This window comes from Artemia sp. Qi Xiang Cuo, chromosome 3, assembly GCF_049724085.1.
Source record: "Artemia sp. Qi Xiang Cuo chromosome 3, ASM4972408v1, whole genome shotgun sequence".
NCBI lineage: Eukaryota > Metazoa > Arthropoda > Branchiopoda > Anostraca > Artemiidae > Artemia > Artemia sp. Qi Xiang Cuo.
The window spans coordinates 52,296,382-52,317,458 of NC_142796.1; the positions used below are offsets into that span (position 1 = coordinate 52,296,382).

General features: G+C 34.4%; 1 protein-coding gene across 2 annotated transcripts in view; it reads right to left on the reverse strand.

Annotated features, from left to right (window-relative positions):
• LOC148954267 (limbic system-associated membrane protein-like) overlaps positions 1-21,077 on the reverse strand; it is a 423,287-nt gene that overhangs the window by 15,176 nt on the left and 387,034 nt on the right. For both annotated transcript variants that reach the window (XM_089086138.1, XM_089086139.1), the window contains exon 4: positions 7,987-8,182. In XM_089086138.1, the coding sequence (XP_088942264.1) occupies positions 7,987-8,182 (196 nt within the window). The remainder of the gene's footprint in view (positions 1-7,986; positions 8,183-21,077) is intronic.

Here is a 21,077-nt window from a genome sequence, read left to right on the forward strand (position 1 = left end):
ATATAGCTGTTGAGACCAAAATGTTACCTGATAAATCAATCCATTATTTGTGTGTGCTGATCAATGACTTTGTGGCTATTAAAATAATATTTATTTTAATGCTTAATTTTTTAGACAATTTTAATTATAAGCAGGAAACTACTAATATCAGAGCTGGTGTAAAACTATGAAAAGCGTGTTATAGATTCGTGTTCTTGTCAGACTATGCACTCGTTTTTGACTCCTGAATCAGTTTTCTTGTTTTCTTTTTTTATAATGGCCTTTGGGTGTTTTCAGAAAAGCGCTAGCTTTCTATAACCATACAAACATAGGGAAATATTATCAGTTCGCTCATTTGCGCTAGTTTTATCGATGTATGGTAGATAGACTGTGAAGCAATAATTTTGTTCTTTTTTAGTTTCAACTTCGCTCTTTACTCCCCTAGAAAAACTTTGCTCTTATAGTTAATCTTTGCCTTTTCTAATTTGAATTTAATATAGAACAAACACTGCCATGATCTTTTTTTTACTTGGGGGAAGCCCCCCTCCCCTTCTTATACAGAATAATTTCTGTTCGTTTTAAGTTTTAATGTTGCTCCTTACTTCCAGTTGATTTTTTTTTATTTAATTCGTGGCGGTTTTCAAATAATACTAGGAAATTCCCATCCCCCTGTAAATTTTCTCCTGTAAAGTTCCCCCAGATAACTTGTTTCCCACGGAAAACTCTTTCCGTAGAAAATCCCCCCACAAAAATCACACCCTAGAAAATGCCCGAATATTTCCGAATAACAAATTCTAGGCTATATATGAAACCCTTTCTTTGGAGACTATGGGTACCCAAAAAAATAACGAATTGACCAAAACAACGAAGTTTCTGGTTTTAAGATAGGGACATCCTCTTCTATTCCCAAAAGACCGTGAAAGTAGTCTAGTCCATCCTGCCTGAATCCATTTTTAAAGTTGTTATTATCGGTGCCCTTTAATGGCTAGATCCTGCAGTTTTCCAGTGTAAGTCTATTTTCCAGTTGGTGTAAATTCTGTTTTCACAGCTTTACTTCCTGAGTACTGTAACGTCAACACATCTGCGGTATTTACCCAGACGTTTTTGAGACTATTTTCTACTTCTTTGAAGTAGCTTCAAAGAAGCTACTTTCTTTGGAAAGTATGCCGAGCCGTTTGAAAAAGATTTTAAGATTCTTGTAAGCAAGCATGGCTTGAACAACATTAGTTCTATCCAAAGAGGTAAGACAGTTCGTTCTGAAAACTCCTGCTTGTTTTTTCTTGATCCTTGTTTCTTCTTGACCCTTCTTGATCTTGCTTGATCTGGGTCCTAAATGTAGGTAGTCATGATTCTCTAAATGACGCCTTGTCCAGTCGATCAAATTGGAAAGGCGATGTGGTGGCTATAAGACGCAAGTACCGAAAATTCTTCTTGAAAATATCTAACTCATCTTTCTCTGTCTTTTAAAGCTCCTACGTTTGATAACCATACTTGGCAACTGTCATCGCCGTAGATTCCGATATTCTATTCTTGGATTGCTGACTTACCTTCTTATTCTTCCAAACTATTTTCAATTGTGAAAAAAAAACCTGAGCCTTCACATTTCCAATTTGCCCATTCTTGCACTCTGAAATCCCAAAACCTCCAAAAGTTCATTCATTTTGCTAACATTTTTAACTAGAACACTGAAATCACTAGCATAGCCAGAGTCTAGGAGATTTTTACATTCACATTTGCCTCATTTCCCTCCCAGAATTTTTTTCGTTCTTATTAGGACAAAGTACATGAAAATACTTCATACAAACAGTGGAAGACAACCCTGCTTAGCTCCTGATTCAGCACCAAACTAGCTACTAACCTCACTTCCTACCTTCACTGCAGTAATATTGTTCTCTTGCAAAACAATAATCATTTAATGTACATATTTGCTATAGTGTACGCGGATAGGACCTTCATTAAAGCTCTTCTGCCGGCTGAATCAAAACTGTTCAAGTCTGTTCATAATTTAACTTAATCAGTCAAACTTTGGTCTCACTCAGTTGAACTGATTCTGGGTAGGAGATCTGGTTTTGAGTTAGCATTTTGACAAGGAATAATGTTTCATAAAGTCTTTGAAAAGCTTGTCAGGTAAATTACCACGGTTATAGCAAGTTTTGCGGAAAACCAATAGTTTATTGATTCAATTTATAGATGACATTTTAAACAATCCAAAAACGCGTATATTAACCTGGTTGTTCTTGGAGGCGATATAAAGAGATAAGCATAGTTTTGAGGAAAATATTTAAGATAATTTGACGGAATTCAAATATTCTTTAAAATTTATACCACAGATGCTCAAAGTTCAAATGACCTCCAAAACTATTTTTAGATTTAGGCACTAAACTCCTTGATCGTGTCAGCAATGTCGAACTCCGCAAAATCTGCTATCAGCTCTCTGATTTGGCCACTATAATTAAATAAAGATGACTCCGATGGTTCGGTTATACACTTCGCCGCCCACACCACACCTTTGTCAATAAAGCCCTCAGATGTACACCTCTTTCGGGATGGAAAAAGTGACATGGGGGACAAAAGAAAACGTGGCTCGCCTGTATCAAGGCTGACCTAGACCCAATCGGTGGCTTCAAGAAGTATGGACGGAGATGGGAAAAGTCCTGGCTCGATTTGATTGAGCCACTCGCAAACGACCAAGACTCTTGGCTTACTTTAATGACGAAGCTACTGGACGCCAGGGAGAGCGGAGATGCTTGAGTCTGCAACAAGTAAGTAAGTAAAAGTAGGTAAGAAAACAAAATACGTTTTAAATGATTTCACTTATTTACTGTAATAAATGCAAAATTATCAAAACTAAAAGGAATAAATATCAGTATATGTAAATTAAACTGACAATCCACGGTCAGATGCTTTTTATTTCAGTAGAGCGTAAATAAAATAGCGCAAATTGGTAAAATGTATGTATTTTTCTATTTTCTGTACTTAAGGGTAAGCAGATGGAATCTGAGAAGAAGGAAGATCTAAGGAAATTTACTCTCATTGAAAATAATTTTAGAGATTTCTTATTTAGACCATCTGACCCCTCTGACCCTCCTTGAAGATGGCAGAACGCCATCTTCAAGACTCTTATTCCTAACAGACTCTTATTCCTAACCTTTTTCCAATCACTCTGGAAATCCTCCCTTCTGCGGAAATTTTTTCCCGAAATCCCCCTCCCCCTGTAGGAAGTTCCTTCCGTCGAAAAGTCCCCCATGGAGGATTCCTTTTGTAAAAAATCTCCAATTGAGAATTCATCCTGCGGAAATTCCCTCCACCCCCCAAACGACTGAAAAATTAACAGACAATTCAAAACCAGCTAAAAATTTCATCCGAAAATTTTCCCTGGAACATCCCCACTTGCAAAATTGGGTCGTCAAAAAGAAAGTAAAACAAATAAAAAGAACTTGTATAAGAATTCTGTGAAATCCCCCCAGTGTAAAATTTCCCCTGGAAATTTTCCCATCGTAAACTTTCCTCCCCACGGAAAATTCTCCCCATGTAAATCTACCCCCAGAAGAAAATCCCCCGTCCAAGGAATGCCTGTATACTTCCCAATAACAAATACTGTACTTACAAGAATACAATAACTTTAAATACAAAAAAAAAATTGGTAATTTCATAACTTACAAAGCTTTTCCTCAAGGGCTTTGGGGGTCATTTTACCCCTAAAGGCATAGTTATTGGATCTTTCAACTATGGTGAACACCATTGCTATTTCAAAATTTTGATCAAGCGACTTTGGGGAAGAGGGTCGTGGGAGCGGGGCTAGGTGCCTCCAATCCTTTTGATCGCTTAAAAAGGGCACTAGGTCTTTTAATTTACGTTCTAATGTGCCTTTTGCCAATCTTCTAGGACAATTGGTTTGCATGGACCACCCCTATGACAAAAAAAGAAAACAGCAAAAAAACAAATACAACGAATCCATGATCTTTCCTCTGGCAAAAAAAAAAAAATGAAAATTCCATGTTTTTGCTTATGGAAGCTTTAAACCTCTATGGCCCGGTTCTCTGATACGCTGAATCTGACGGTGAAATTTTTTATTAAGATTTTTTTTTACTTTGTGGGAGTGTTTTCCCCTTTCTCAAAAATTAGACAATTTTTCCCAGGCTCGTAGGTTTTGATAAGTAACACTAAAGTTAATGAATATTATATATTTGGAATTATCTTATAAATCCAATTCTTTTGGATGTATCTATTGATATCAAAATTCTGTTTTTTGAGTTCCAGTGACTATTGGGCCAAGTGATTCCTTAGCTACAGTTTGTTACAACGAACAGTTTGATAATCCTCGAAACAGTTTTGTTTTGAGGTTCAGGTTTGTAAAATATCTTGAATCAGTTAAACTGACCCAGGCCTAAGTTAAACAGATTTGAATCTTAGCTTATGGTGACCAGTGAGAATACTTTCTAAGATATGAGTTCAACTGGCTAATATATAGGTGGAACTAACTTAAAAATAGTTTTGGAGGCCATTTGAACTTTGAGCATCTGTGGCGTAAATTTTGAAGAATATTTGAATTCCGTCAAATTATCTTAAATATTTTCCTCAAAACTATGCTTATCTCTTTATATCGCCTCCAAGAACAACCAGGTTAATATATGCGTTTTTTGAGTGCTCACAGTGTCATCTATAAATTGAGTCAATAAACTGTCGGTTTTCGATAGTTGACAACAATTTTGATTGAAGAAAAATTTGTCCGTATTTCAAGAATAGCTAGGTCAAAGGTAGAACAAACCATATTACTAACACCCAGATTCGGGCTTATAACACCTCTTGAATAAGTTCAAATGGCTTAAAGCTAAGCAGAACTCATTTGAGACTTGGTTTAGGCTGACCTGTTAGAATAAGCTCCAATTTTTTTTTTGATTGGGTATCTTTAAAAATACCGCAAATCTTATGTAATATTTGAACCCCCTCAAATTATCTCAACACATATTTCTCAAAGCTCCACTTATTCCCCGCCGCCAAATGAATACACCGATTCTTGGATCACTTGGAGCGCTATCTGTAATTCGAATATGTTAACTATCTTTTTTTTGGAGTAACTTGGAACAAACATGGTAATATACCCCGGGAGCTTTTAAAGAATTGATTAAACTTTATTCCTTATTTATAAGGATGAACTCAAAAGAAGATCTCTTACTAATTTCAAGGATCAGGTAATTCTAATTTCTAGAACGAATTAGCTGGCTAAGGCCTAAGCCGAACTGATTTAAAGTTAGTTTAGGCTGGCTAGTGAGGACAATTTGGGTTGGTAACTATCTTTAAATACATTGGGCAGTTTAACCTATATTATAAATTAATTAAGCGCAAAATACTGTAAGGGAAGGAAAATCTCAATGATAGATAGAGAATTTTTCAATTTTTATCATTTTACATCCTTTTACTTTGTAATTTGGCTTGACTATAGTGATGGCTGGTACGATCAGTATGATTAGGCCATACAAATTTTTTAATAGCTAATTTTTGGTGTTTTTAACATTTCATTGTTAACAGGCCTTAAAAAATAAAGTATTTGTATATTAAGCTACGCAGGGCATCTTATTTGATATTCTCTTAGGTTGAAAGGATAGACTTTTTAAATGTTTTATGAAATACCTCATTTCAAGCGCAATACTGAGTTTTGTAATAGGCAGTACCGGACTTTAAGATAAGCCAATTTTTTGTTTGTTTAAAATATTATTCTTAATGGACCTTAAATAAAATACCTAGCCTTACTCAGCCTTGAAGGGCATCCCTATATTGCATTTTTTTCTAAATGGTAGACTTTTTACATATTTGATGAAATACCGGATTTTAAAGGCAATGCTGGGAAGCTATACTGTATTTTAAAATAAGCTAGTTTTTGGTGTTTTTAAAGTCTCAATATTGATGGGCCTTGAACAATTAAGCTAACTGTTAATTCTGCCATGCAGGTTGTCCTGTATGGTATTCTTTTAGGTTGAAAGGGTAGACTTTTCATATGTTTTGAAAAAAAGGGAAGAATGTAAAGTTTAGATTCAAACTGTATGGGACGCAAACAAGAGAAGAAATTTTAGCACTTCACCATGGGTCTAATTAAAAATAAAACAACTTGTGTCACTGATCAGATTCAAGAAGCCCTGACACGATAAGATGACATTTTCACCACGCGGTGCTAGTGGCACATCACTGTGTTTGAATGGAGCTTAAAACAACTAGTGCCACTAAAATAAGGGATTATCACTGTGTGGTACTAATGGGAATTCACCATTGCCCTGAATGGGTTCAAATTAACTAATGCTACTGACAATGTAGTACTATGACCATGTGGCACTAGTAGGACTTCACCATTGGTCTGAATGGATTTTAAAACAAATAATGCCACTGATAATGTGATATTGTCACCATGTGACACTAGTAGCGTTTCACCAAGTATCTGAATGGAGTTCAAAACAACTAGTTCCATTTATAATGCAGTGTGTACTAATAGAAGTAGAGATATTACAAATAGGCTCATTTATAATTGATTAAAATTTTATTTCATGTGAACTGATTGAACCTGAAAATTGACAGATTAGACTGTTATAAACTTTTTTAATTGATTTTAAAATTGTAAGACGTAGGCTATTTTGCAGAAAATGGGCCAGCTGAAAAGAAAATATAAAATATACCTATAGAGTCTATTACCAAAAGCAACTCTTCTATCTTGCACCCAGTCTAACGCAAAAGTAAAATAAATAAGAAGAGGTAACACATCAACAGTTTCATGATTATATGCGGTAGTCCCCAAACTAAAAAACCCAAATAGAATTAATTATCCAAAGAAACACTAAAGAACCATATACTTCTTGATGGCTTGATGCAATTATAACTATGAATTTTGCTATTATATTGCGTACTTCAGAAGAGGCTACTGTTAACAAAAGAAAACGTTACCAAGAGAAAAATGTAACCCCCTCCCCCAACCAAAAAATACAACCGAGAATTAATGACGCCACAACGCTATTGAATTACCACATGTTTCTTGATGGTTACACATGCAAAATTATGTAAAGATCATGGCCTGCCTACCTGAGACCAACGTATGATTTTAATGTATTTTCTGACTTTAATAAATAAAGAATTATGTTCCTGTGCCGTTTGCTTCTGTAGAGAAAAGGACTAGACTGTTACTTAAGAAACAATGTACCTCCCGCCCCACCTCCATCAAAAACAAGAATTAATGACGCCATAGCACCACTGAAGAACCATGTGCTTCTTGATGGGTTACACTACAGCAATTATGTGAGGAGCATTGCTTGCATACCTGAAACCAATATCTAAATATAAAAAATTTTCAGAATGTAATAAATAAAGAATCGTGTTATTATATTGTCCACTTTAGAAGAGACTATGGACGAGACTGGCTACCTAAAGAGTATTGTAACCGCCCCATTACTAAAAATGAAAATTAATGATGTCATACACCCATTGATACGCTAAATTCATCTTGATGGCTTAAGATGCAAAAAAGCTATCTAAGGACAACGGTTTGCCTACCTGAGATCAATATCCGAATGCAATATAGTTCCTAAATGGAACAAATTAAGAATTGTGTTACTATATGTTTACTTCAGAGGAGGTCAAGGATAAAGATGTTGCCAAAAGAATAATGTACCCCCCCCAAAAAATAAGGATTAATGATTTCACAGAATCATTGAAGCATCAAATGCTTCTTAATAGGTTATTACACAAAAGCAGCACGAGGATCATGGCTTACACACCTGAGACCAGCATTTGAATATAATAAATATTCTCAACGTAATTAATTAAGTATTTTGTTATTATATTGTTTACTTTAGAAGAGATTATGGACTAGGCTATTGCTAAAAGCGAAATCCCCCCTCCAACAAAATTTAAAATTAATTATGTCACAGCCCCAATTGGGCTAGGATGTAGTACAATCAAGTAGTCCAATTGGACTACTTGATGGCTTAACATACAAAAAATATACGAAGATCATGGCCTGCCTACCTGAGACCAACGTTAAATGGAAAAGAAGAAAGTTGTTTTCCATTCAGAGTCCAAGATAGCTTCGCTGCAGGCTGATGAAGAGGAATAACCAAGCTCCTTATTAAGCATTTGAGTTCCAGAGGGCTCCCAGGCGTGTAATAAATCTCATCTTCTTCTCGATTTTTGCTGTCAAATATCCGGATCTTTGGAGCTGGAACTAACTATATATTATAAAAACATGTACGATACCTTATACATTAATTGAATACATCTATGTTAATGGACAAAGACGTTTTTGACTTATTAAAAGTACAGGCGGAACTAAATAGGTGACATCTACAGTTCAGATGATATCCGCATGATATAACATCAAGAGGATGTTTCTGGGTGACGAATATGGTCAACACATATGTTAATTTTGAAAATAGAACAGATAAGTATCGCCATTTCTGGCCATGAGTTGCCGGAAATGGCACCGGAGCCGTGGACCATTAGTGCCGAATTCGAGTCAGAAGTATCGTGGAACTCTGATTTTTTTACAAATAAACATAGTTTTTCTTTTACTTTTCTCTTCAGTTTCTTTTAAATTTGCAATACTGGCCAGTTAACTGATAGAACGAAACCGTGGTTTTTCACAGATACACTAACTTTGACTATAGGTTTAGCCACTTGATTCTCATTAAGCTTTGAATAAGCAGCCATATGTGCATGTAAAGTAAATAAATATAGTTATCTTGCCTTTCTCTTCAACTTCTTTATGTTTTCCAATAGGGCACAGGTTTCGATAGGAAGGTAACATGGCTGTATAGGTGAAACTAAATAGTTGAAACTTAGCATTTTCAACACAAGCACCAACTAAGTTGTAATTTGGTTCTGATTTTTTTTTTTGCTTGTGAATATGTCTTATCTTATTAAGAATATTTAGTAAAAAAAATCGTTGGACTTAGCTAGAAGCCGGAAAAGGTAAATTTTAGACCCCAAACTTTCGAATCTTTCGTGAGTGATTTCTCCATAGGGTTTACACTTTAACCTTTCATGTTGGTGTAAGCTTCACTTTTGTTGCAAAAGTATTTTGAGTGTGAAGAATATGACCACATTCATGTATTTAATAGTGCAGAAGTAGAAGGGGTCGATGAATCCTCGAGAAAAATTTCTCGAAGAATCCTCTCCTCATAAAAGAGAATAAAATTACAACTTATAATTTATTTTAGGCATTTTTAACCATTTCTATTCTAAGAAATATGTCTAATGCTCAGCATAAATTGCGTAGGGTAAATTGACACTTTTATGCAGCTAATACCGGGCTTTTAAAAAAAATAGATTGACTTTCATGAAAAATCTCAACTATTACTGGTCACACAAAATTATCAAAATACAAGATTATTTCTAGCGAAAAAATTGAAAATCCTGCATGTCATATTTTACTTTTTTGCATTTGATTCGATTTCATACAGAACGGAAATAAAGGATAGAAAGAAAGAAGAAACAGAAGAACGGAAGAAAGGAAATACAAAATAGAATAAAGGCAGAAATGACCAAACCGGCTCAGGGTGCTATATTTGGGTTTTGGTTTCTTATATACGTCTGTTGGAAGTAAATTTTATTTCAATATTTTCTTGATTATGTCAATATAAAACTTGAAGAAAATCCAAGCAAAATGTTTTTCTTAGATTTTCACGCCACTGAAGTTGTATAATACTCCTCTAACTTTCAGTAAGTTTTTTACTTCCGCATTACCTTACTACAAATGGACGGTGTTACTACGGAACTATTTGTACCTCTTCTTGCGCCTTTTACTACCAATGTGGCAAAAGCTGTGTGCACTCCACGAATCTAGCTGGGCTGTTTTTTCCTGCACGTTCCTTGTTTTTTATTCAATTAATTTTTTTTTTATAGTCGTTTCGCTCGAAGAATATTGCTGAAAAAAAAATTAACACCAGAGACTTATCTGAGAATCCCACCACCTTTGGGGTTTCAGGGATCCTGAGGCCCCCATCTGTGTATCTGTCCAACAAGACATAAAAACATTTATTCCCAGAAAACTCTCACAAGGACTAGCTCTGGTGTTTGATTTCCTGATATAGGTCTAAACGACTGCAAGTAAGCCTATATTTCTTCAAAAGGCTTATTTGCTATTAATCACAAACTTGATAATAAATTGTATGATTTAAGCAGGTGTGAACATTAGACAAGACTTTCAATCCCTTCCATAAAATATTATACCAGGATCAAAAGAAGTATTTATGTCCTTCTGATAATAAACACTCCTAATCCAAAGTGATTGAAGTTGGAAGTTTCGATTAGTTGAATTACTCTGTTCCCCCTCTCTAAAACTTGGCAGTAGTAGGTAATTAACTCATTGAACTGAAAGCTTAAACGTGTCTCTTAAATAACAAGAGAAATCGGCAAAATAAGCTTGTCTGAAACTAGACACAAAAGTTTGAACCCAGATGAAAATATCTTTATTTATGAAAAATAAAGTAAAAACAATTGAAATAAAATAAAGAAATAAAGATTAATTGAAAAATTAAACTAAATTACAGTTTAACATTAAATTTAAAAATAAATCAAACACATATTCAAATAAACAAATTATTTTAATTTGATACATATTCAATTGTAAGCCCTTTTCCTTGACTTTTTGTTTATCAGCTTTTTGGTCCAGCAGAATACTACCACAAATGACAGCTTATTGGATTACCGAACCACCTGAGGCCAACAAAAATGGAATGCTATTGGTTATTAATTGGTCAATAATTGATGGCAAAAAAATGTATAGTTGATAACGTTGTTAATCAAATCTGTCACTCAATTTAAGCGGGAAATTTCAGAATTAAAATTGTACTGGGAAAAACTTTAGTATAAGTGATTTTTAGAATCTTCGAGCACAAAATGCAGTTATTTTGTTTTCGTATCAATGGCTAACAAAGGTATATATACATACCTTATATATACCTTATATATATATATATATATATATATATATATATATATATATATATATATATATATATATATATATATATATATATATATATATATATATATATTTATTAACCTATTGAGCTCTAGAAAACCACCTAAATTTAATTTTTCTCGACAGATTTGTTAATGAAACCTGTATTTGCTCAGTATTAACCTGTATAAATGCAAACAGGACCCAAGCAAACGGGGGAGGGATGTAATTTTATCCAATCAATGAATCCACCACTGTTTTACTCTATTTTTAGCAGGCTCTCTAAGTAGTTGAAAGAATATGGTTTAAGAATAAACTTGCGAATCAAATTAGAACTATGATTTATAATAATAATGTTGATTATTTCTACAACTTGTCAGTAACTGATAGAAAACGGATTTATAAACATTTTTGAAAACCATGTTGGCACTCGACATATACTTAAAATGAAATAAAACATAAAAAGGGCTAATTTTTTATTAAGTCAGTGAACTTTGAAGAAACAAAACTTTTTATATGCTTACAATGAAATGTCTGAAAAATGTACAACCCCTCTATATTTTGCGTGTCATTCTTGCATGGGGCCGTGCAGGGTAATCTGCTTTGTATCGCCTCTATAGATGTCCGTTGGAGGCATTGGGTCTTTGTGGCTTTAGTCTCAACTCAGCTTGACGAGTCTGCCAACGGCTCGAAAGAATGGCACGCAAAATCATGAAGGGTTTTATGTTTTTTTTAGATAGGCTTTAGTACTCACAGAAAAAAAAGTTTTTTTTCCAATGCTTAGTATCTGAATTAAAATTTTTATTAGTTTTTTTTCCTTAGCTTTATTAGTTCTTATACTCTTTATCATTCGAAGTGGAAAATAGTTTATAGCTCTTTCTACGAAAGGGAAGTCGTAAAGCCTCCTTTCTCAGGATACAACAAAAACGTTTATGGTGCTTTCACACTACGCCGTAGAAGTTTTCACACTAGCGTAATTTAAGAGTTTACGCTATATGATCTGACGGAGAAAATTTGGTCCGGAAAATAGGTAGGTTCAAGTAGAATCGAGCACATTACGTTACGTGATTGGATGTTACGCTATGGAAAAGACAGCATAGTAGCAATAACATCAAATTTATGGATGAGAAATTTATAAATTTTTGGAGTAAGTTAGTAAGCTTTTCCTAAATAGCTTATCAGGCTTGATCGAAAGTTTAATGTCGATCTTCATTTAACATTTTAGTTTTTGAGTAGATTGCCTATAATAACTGTGATGATTATGATAGCTTTTTATGGATTTTTATGTTAAGCTACTTATAAAAGGACGTGTTTAAGCGTGAAAGGTTATCCTTAACATGACGTAAGTTAACCAGTTAGCAAAGAAAATTACATACTTAGCGCCATAAAGTCACTTAATACGAACAATATTAACAAACAATTTAGCATAATGATAACTACACTAATTTATCGTTAGACCACCTTACAAGGAGTAGTGGAGCCCGAAATAAATAGTTCGACAAAGAAAAGTTGAGAGAGAGTTGTCAAGAATGAAGATAAAAATAAGAGTCTCCATAAAAATGTCATTTCTTTTGTTACACGACATTTCCTGAAAAAAGCTACATTATGGGTCTTTCTGACGTTAGAAAGTCATAAATCTTACATTTTTTTAAGGAGATGAATTACATTCCCTTCGGCTTTTTTTGTTCAAGCTGTTATGTCAGGTTAATTTACTTACTTTTTATTATCTATGATTCGTTTTAACTCAGCTGAAATTTTGCTCCCCTTGAAGAAATTTACCGTAAATTGTCTGTTGGAAAATCGGAGGGCATTCAGTAGTTATTTAATTTGTTCGGTTCCGTCTATATTTATCTCATATATAAGTTCTATAGTTGAAGTCTCGTGTTTTTATGACTGATCTGAAGGATCTAGAAGTTTGGCAAATAAGGACTTACATAAGTAGCATTACAAAGCTATGCAGGGATTTCAGCCTTTGGTACCCTTACCCTAAAAGCGTGAATCCCACCGTGGGGATGGTAATATTCGGGGGATCATGGGCAGGACGTACACTTTTTGGCTGAATATACTTTAAAGCCTCAATAAAAAAAAATTGTACTTGTGAGTGACGTCACATTCATTTGCATATAAAGAATAAACAGATACATGATAGTTTTGCAATGATGCCATATTTTGTATATAAGGTGTTGTATTCAAATAATAGTTTTCATTAGCATAAAATATGCCCAGAGGAGACCCGTAAAAAGATACCAATTTGAATAGCAAAATCTAAATATCACGAGGGGGCATAAGAATCTTAGAAATGCCTAGGTGAGGGATGACCCAAAATTGGTTGGGAACCAGTGCCCTAAAATTAGACTAATACTAAAAGTACTTGAAATAGACTGATGTGTCGGTTTTACTCGTAAAAGGAGTTTCCATTAATTTGTTCTGCTTTTGTCAGGTTTGGTGATCACCTTCATTTGCCTGATGAGCCTAAGATTAAGTCTGACGTATGCAGTAGCGCAATAAGTGTTTGAGTTCTTGGGCTTTGGAGAGCCTTTCCCATGAAGTAACAAAATTAAGAATTTCACGAAAAAAAAATTGACTTTATAATTCCCACTAAAATATCATTGTCAAATTTTTGCCTTTCCGATATAAGATAGATTCCTTCATAACCTTAATCTGGCTTATGCCCTAACGGCAAAGGCCATCCAAGTTTGAACACTCTTTGTAAATATTCAAAGTATTTGCTTTACTCAAGCTTTCATATAGTAAGTAGTAGTATTATGACTCTAGCTAGATGATCATGCCCTTTGATTTGATGACTTTAAAAATATACAAGATAATGAATCACACACGTAGCAGCAAACCGGTGATAGATTTTTAGCCCTTCCCCCTTACATGGAGAGATCAAAGAAGTATTCAAAAGTATGTAAGATTAGAAAGATGACTAAAAACAGACGTTTTCCATTTTATGCGGCTTGACCTGAAGATTATGGCAAATAAAAAGCCACATAGGTTGCAGCACAATCAGTGGTTGGGTTTCAGGACTATGAACCCCTCCCCTCATATATGTGGTGATTAAAATATAATGCACCATGGTTTATTTTGCTTACAAATGGATAAACTAGAGGAGGTTGGGATTGAACTGGACGTGGGTTGAACCGGACACCCTCAATTACTCAGACACCATTTTGGCAATTATGCTATAATATTTGGTAGGAGTGTCATCTAACCTTCATGTCTCAAGGAAGAATTCCCAGTCTGGTTTATTGATCCTTTCGAAAGTTAAACAATAAAAACTGTTTTAGGTAGGTCAATTTTTTTTTCTGGCACCTTGTTGTGCTAAGTTGTAACTATAATATCAGTATTTTTTTTGCTCGTTTTTCAAAATTCTTCGGTCATTCTAGAATCGTAAAAAATTGCGCTATCTACCTTTTCTTTAATGCTCTTAGTCCAGATGGGTCTTTTTCTCGGATTGTGATGGGGGAGGGGGTGATCTGGACATTATTTTTCGGGTTGAACCGGATGGTGTCCGGTTCTACTCTAAATGGGCAAGAGTAGATTAATTTTTATTTCTTTGCTTACGACCATTTTACCAAATTTTACCAAAACAACATATTTTCCCACGAAAAAAATTCAAGCCAGAAATGGTAGGAGGAGGTCCTCCTGGCTCCCTTAGCCATGCACACCCGTCGGGTTGGGTGAATGGCGACACTTTTTTGTTGGCTCTAGAAAACTTTTGGAAGCATTGCCGCTCTTCAAAAGATAATTCTCATCTCCTTTTGCTTGATAATCATGAGAGTCACCGTGATCGAAGATGTGTTTCTTTCTACAATGAAAACGGTATTGTCCTTCTAACTTTCCACCACATTGTTCCCACCAATTCCAACCCTTAGATATTGGTGTTCTTGGTTCTTTCAATAACCCTTAAGCTAAAATGAAATGAGTGGCTCCAGTTAAACCCTTGAAAAAGGATGTCTATTCACCAGGTGCCTGAGGTTTGTCTATCGCCTTACCTAGAGAAGTTTTCACCGGACAATATCACATCCTCTTTCAAAAAGGCTGGAATCTGGCCTTTCAATAGAAATATATTCAGTGAGGTAGATTTCCTCATGTCCAAAGTGATGGACCGACTCATTCAAGATCAAGTAAGTTCTAATCAGGTAAATGTAGCAGCCTAGGAACTTGATGAAATTTGCCAGTATGGAGGCAACGAATATATTTCTACTCCTGGAAGATCAACTGACCCCTGTCCTGCTCCCAGGCCATCAGCCACCAACCTGCAAGTCAGTTGGCAAAAATAAACCCAGAAATGATTAGAACTTTCCTGCTTATGACAAATGTTCACGAAAAGCTCTCGTAAGCGCCACAAAACAGGCAAAACCAGGATACTCACTGACACTCCAGAAAAGAAAAAATTGAGGCAAAAAGTTTGGAAAGGGAGAGAAAAAACAACCTAAGGAGACCCCCGTGGTAGATCCCGAGCTGGATGATTCATCTCATGATTCATTACACCTTAGCGAAGAAGACAATAATGATGACCTGCCGTTCGGTCCATCTTCCGTGTCAGTAGGAGATTATGTCCTTGTCAAATTTCAGCTAAAGAAGTCAACCCTCTGCTATGTTGGCTTAGGGCAGAAGATTGCAGAAGGTGAAGCTACGATTAATTTCATGTGCAAGAAAAGTGGAAGGTTTGTCCTCCCTAAGGCAGAAGATGTTGCAAGTTTGGATTTTTCTGATATTCTCCAAAGTCTGCGAAAACCTTTTTCCTGTTGAGAAACCAGCAGAGTGCCTCAAAGCTTTTGCTTCGAATTTGATTTTTCGCCACACAATATGTCTTAATCAAGCAAGTTTATAATTTTTATTATTTTCTACAACTGCATTCGAAGTAAAAAAAAAAAAACTGTTTGTGGATGAATTTACTGTTTGTACATGACTGCTGGTAGATTTTTGGCATTTTTTTAGTTTGTCCGGCTCAAGCCCCGGCATGTTTGCAGATTTTGAGAAAATTCAGAGAACAAAAATCTGAAAAAAAATCTCAAGCATTCTTTATTCTGAGATTTATCTATAGAACACCAAATTTCGGTTATCCATTTATTAACAAATGGGATGTTTGTGGTTGGTGAATTTTGTCCAGTTCAACCTTGACATCCCCTACTTTATTTTTGTTGATGTCTAATACTTTTGGTCTACTTACAGTTCTTGATACAATTTCCTATATAATTTTCAAAATTGTTTACTGTTTTGTTTTGTATTTTTTTGTATTTTTTTTCTTTTCTTTTTTATTTACAAAGGTTACTTGGAAAAAAGTATATTTTGGAAAAAAAACTGAGTAAGTCTTAGTGATGGAGAAAAAAAAATTAGTGAGGTATTCAGAAACTGAGCCTTGACGAACAAGGTAATAAAACTTGACCAATAAAGGTAGTGATAAATTCCTAGGGGGTAGCACCCTAGCATGTATTTGACACCTATATTCTTATTACCTCCTGATGAGCCTCTAAGCATGCTTTTGGAAGAAGATCAATATCTGCAGCAAAAGCCAGCTTTATAAAAATCTTTAAAAAAAACTCTTTCATATTCACAAAATAAAAAAATAAAAAGTTGTTTAATAAAATCTTGAATTGCTGAGAACCCCATGAATTTAAATCATTATACATTAAACCTTCAGTTTATTTTCATTAGTTCTTTCCAGTCACCTAGTTATTATTATCAGTTGCTGAGATTCCCATGAATTAAAATCATTATACATTAAACCCTCAGTTTGTTTTCACTAGTTCTTTCCGGTTAACTAATTATTAATTTGATTTAATTTTTAACTCTATCGTCATTTTGAAAAATCAAAAAGGACTGCTCAAAATATATAGTTTTCAATAAAGTGTAAATGATGCAATAGTCTTCAGAATGTTAGGGGTAGTAGGAGGTAGTAAACCCATTCCTGTTTTTAGTAACCTTCTGGTTGTTTTAAGCTTGACTTGATTATTCGTTTTAATTTCTACTCGTTTTAAGAATTATTTATTTATCTATGTCAGTATCTGTTATATTTACGTTTGATGTGATTATTTGTTTTAATTTCTTTTCGTTTTTGGTTTCATTTATTCACTAATAGTATTTTCTGGTCGTTTAAAGTTTGAATTGTTATAGGATTTTTTTTTTCTGCTTGGTTAGGTTTTAGCATGGCTCTTCACTATTTTCGAAAAATTTGTCTTTTGGAAAAGGGTTTTTAAATTTATCTTTAGGTTGAGCAACATGTTCAAAAGTCTGGTTGATTGGTGTGTCTGGAACTTCAAGTTAATTCACCTGCGACGGCAACTACTAACACCTCATTGCACTACCTAGCTTGATATAGGTAACAAAACAGGGCACACTTCTTCTTTGCCGTAAACTGCTCAAATCTTCACTCTTTTTATTCCTATCAATCCAGCTATGGCTATTCAAAATGATCTACCGTTACAGACGCGCTAACAACAAAATATGAAGTTTTTACAACGCCTTAAATTTCTAAAATAAAAGAATTCTTGGGATGTACGAATGAGAGACCATAAGGAAAAGGCTATAAACATAGAGTCCAAAGAAAAATGATTCGTGTAGACCATGGCTTGGCAAAATTCCCTACAAAAGAGAGATATATTCGATAAAAATTCTCAAGTCGTAACACTGGACGGGAATTGCAGTTTCGTCTTCTTCTTCAATAAATAACATATCGCCCCAGCTTAGTGCCTTATTTATCACGAAAAAGTGCATTTTTCAGAGGGAACGCACTGTTATCTTCCTGTAGGATTTAGATATGAACCATTTATAGGTTTTTCTGTAGGGTTGGTTACTCTTGGCCACCTCCCCTGCATCTCAAATAACCCCTGTTCCTGCCACATGAAGCAGAATTCCATGAAGCCACAACTGCTCGCACCATGCATAGCACATTTTGTACAACGCTTGACAGTCACCCACTGGTAAACAGGATTTTTTAAGTCAGCGACCCCTCAGGATCTTTATTTCATTTTATAATATATCAAATTTTGAATATTTCTGTAAAACGAGTTTTCGAGAATAAGTGGAATCATTGTCAATATTTATTTAAAACTGAAGAATATCACTTACTTTCCTCTATGGCAGCATGTAAAAAATAAAAATAAATAATAAACTACCATCTCACTACCTCTTTATTACGTGCTTTACTACCCAAAAGGAAACAAGAATATAAAGAAGAAACATCAAAAATATAAATAAACATCAAAATTGAAGAATAACTACCAAATGCTACTAACTTCCTGTGTGTTATATTTATCACCGACGAGGCATTTCAATTATTAAACATCGAATAAGAATTGAAAAAGACAGTCAATGATAAAACTTAAGCACGTTCTTCAGGGCCCAGGTTTTTTTTTTTTTTTTTTTTTTTTTTTTTTTTTTTTTTTTTTTTTAACCAAGAAACATAAAGACATCTAAAATTGGAGATACCGATTGCTGATTTTGGTGTCCAGGAAAGCCAATAAAATAGATTAAACTGCATGATATTTCACCCGTATCGAAAATGTACCGTAGGGACTATTGCTTGGTAAAATCTTTATACTAGAAAAACACAAGCTATTGGAATAAATAGAAGAACACTAGAGAAAGACCTTTGTCGATATAACAGCTTCACCCTCCTTCTAACAAGAATCACAAATTTAAAATCTTATGCCCGTGCCACATCATAGTCACATTTATCAATAAAGAAAGCCAAATATCATGAATAACAAGGCAATTTTCTTGATTTTAGCGTCACACTTGTATTTAAAAAGCAAAAAATTAAAATTGCAAGAAATGAGTTTCAAGAGTGTGCACCAGCAGTAATTTGTGTCCAACTGTTCCTTACTAATACTAAATCTTCTTAACTTTTGTCTGATTCCTCTCCCAGATAGAAAAACCGCTGTTATAAGTTCCAGCTTTTCAAGTTATAAAAAATATGCATTAAACCTTGACTCTGATTGCTCAGTCAAGAAATTTATGCTTGAAAGTTGAACTATGTTCAACTCGAGAAATTACGAACGGCGAACGTAATTAGCGCTGTAGTCGTGCGTATTTTGATTTTATCGACAAGTGTGACTTTAATGTGGAACGGGCATTAAGCAAACTGGATTACTTAGCTCCTTACATTCAGGGAGACAACATCAACACCTATTTTATTTATTAGATTTCCCATGGTACAGGGATTAGCAAGCTATACCCTGACTTTACACACCTCTGGGCCCCAATATAGCAAACAGTTACCCCGATTTTAAATCCCGAAGGGCAACGAACAAGGTGCAGAAGACCCAACTATAGTGAGAACCAACTTTTAACTGTTATTAATTAAAAAAAAATTTCCACAAAATAAGTTTTTCAAAGAAAAGTAAAGAACTCCATTAAACAAAAAATGAGCAAAAATAAAATCAAATAATCTACCAAGCGTGAAACTACCACAAATCAGTATCGACACATAAATTAAACCCAAACAAACAGAAATTGCAATAAATACTGACTCAAACTCAAAACGAGCAGAAATTAACATTAGTTGGGCTCAAAACCCCTATGCCTTCCCAAGGCCAGAACATAATTTGCACTTTACTGAAAAAGTATAAATATGTTTTTTACTTTTATAACTTTAATAAGTCAAATAATATTAATATTTTGATTACTAAATATCAGTATATGTATATTAAACTGACAATGCACATTCATTTGTATTGATTGGCAATTGGAATGGCTAGTGCCCTTTTTAATTGTCGAAAGTGATTGGAAGGCAGCTAATACCCCTTCCACGCCCACCATTTCCTCAAAGACATCCAGTCAAAATTTTGAGATGGCCATTTTGTTCAATGGCACTAGCCATTCCAATTTCCAATCGAATGAGCCCTTTTTGAAGTTTCTACGACAACTCCTTCGATACGAAGTGCCCTGGTATGGAAAAAAAATACATTGTGCCAACATCGTTCTTTACTTAGGCAGCGCGATTGCGCTGCCTATGATAGATTCAATGTTTGTTATGCACTTTGTAACCACATCTTAATTTTTTTTCGTGTGTTATGTCCTTGCTAATCATAGTGTTAAGTGTTAGAAGTCTTGATGTAGGACATATAGGTAGATCAAATTTAAGGCCAGAGGTGTGAAGATTTGATATTTGTTTTATTTGGCAATTTTCAGGCAAGAGTTTTTAGTTCTGAAGTCCCTCCTCAAAAACCAGAGAATTTCAGAAAATACGTGTCACTGGAACATTCCTATTTTTAAGCTGAGCCCCTCCCCTCAAAAAATCTGGGTTTGTTTTTGTACGGAATAGTTTTTCACATTTAAACTTTTGTATAATAATATTTTTATTTTCTATAAGGAATTGTGTTGTTAGATTACCACTAATTATGCAACCTTATACAACACATGTTAAATAATTTTGAACTTACCAGAGGTCTTTATTGAAGAGTCAACTATGAGACATACAGTAACTAAATGAGAAAAGTTTGGAGAGGAAAAGTCCAAGTGTAGCTTATTGCGAAAAATTACTAATAAACGCACCAAAAAACTTAAAAAGAAGTACTTGTGACTAGGCGGCTGCTTAAATTTTTGAAAAGTAACAATTGACCAAACCAAAAAAGAAAGAAACAATACAAATCACATGGATAAAATTACACAAATTTGATAAATTACATAATTAATTTAAAAACTATAACCAATCTCTCATCAACCATTTTAAATAAAAATAATAATAGAAACAATATTAAAAATAGTAAATAAATAAAAAATATGAGCCTTTTCTCAATATGTAGTTTAACAAGCATTGGGACACAGGAAAGTTGGGAAGAATCCTTCCTCAATTTGACAAAACTGCCTTATCCTGGCAAAATTCCTAGTTTTTGAATCTGAAAACGACCCCTAGGAAATCTGATAAATCAGGGAATGCACAATTAAGTCTTTTAATATTTGAGATTCCCTCTCAAAGCTCTCTATACAAAACTCAGGGATAAAGGCTGCTAGAACATATCACTCATACTCGAACCGGATTCCTACTCTTTTGACTCTCAACTGCTTTAGTTTTATTGTCATGTTGTTATTTTGCTGATGTTTGAGTGGATTAACAGCTCATATATGTAAGAGATAGGATATTTATTTAAAAAAATGTCCGCCACAAGCCCGGAAGGGTTGAATTCGCATTTCGGAGTCACCCCCC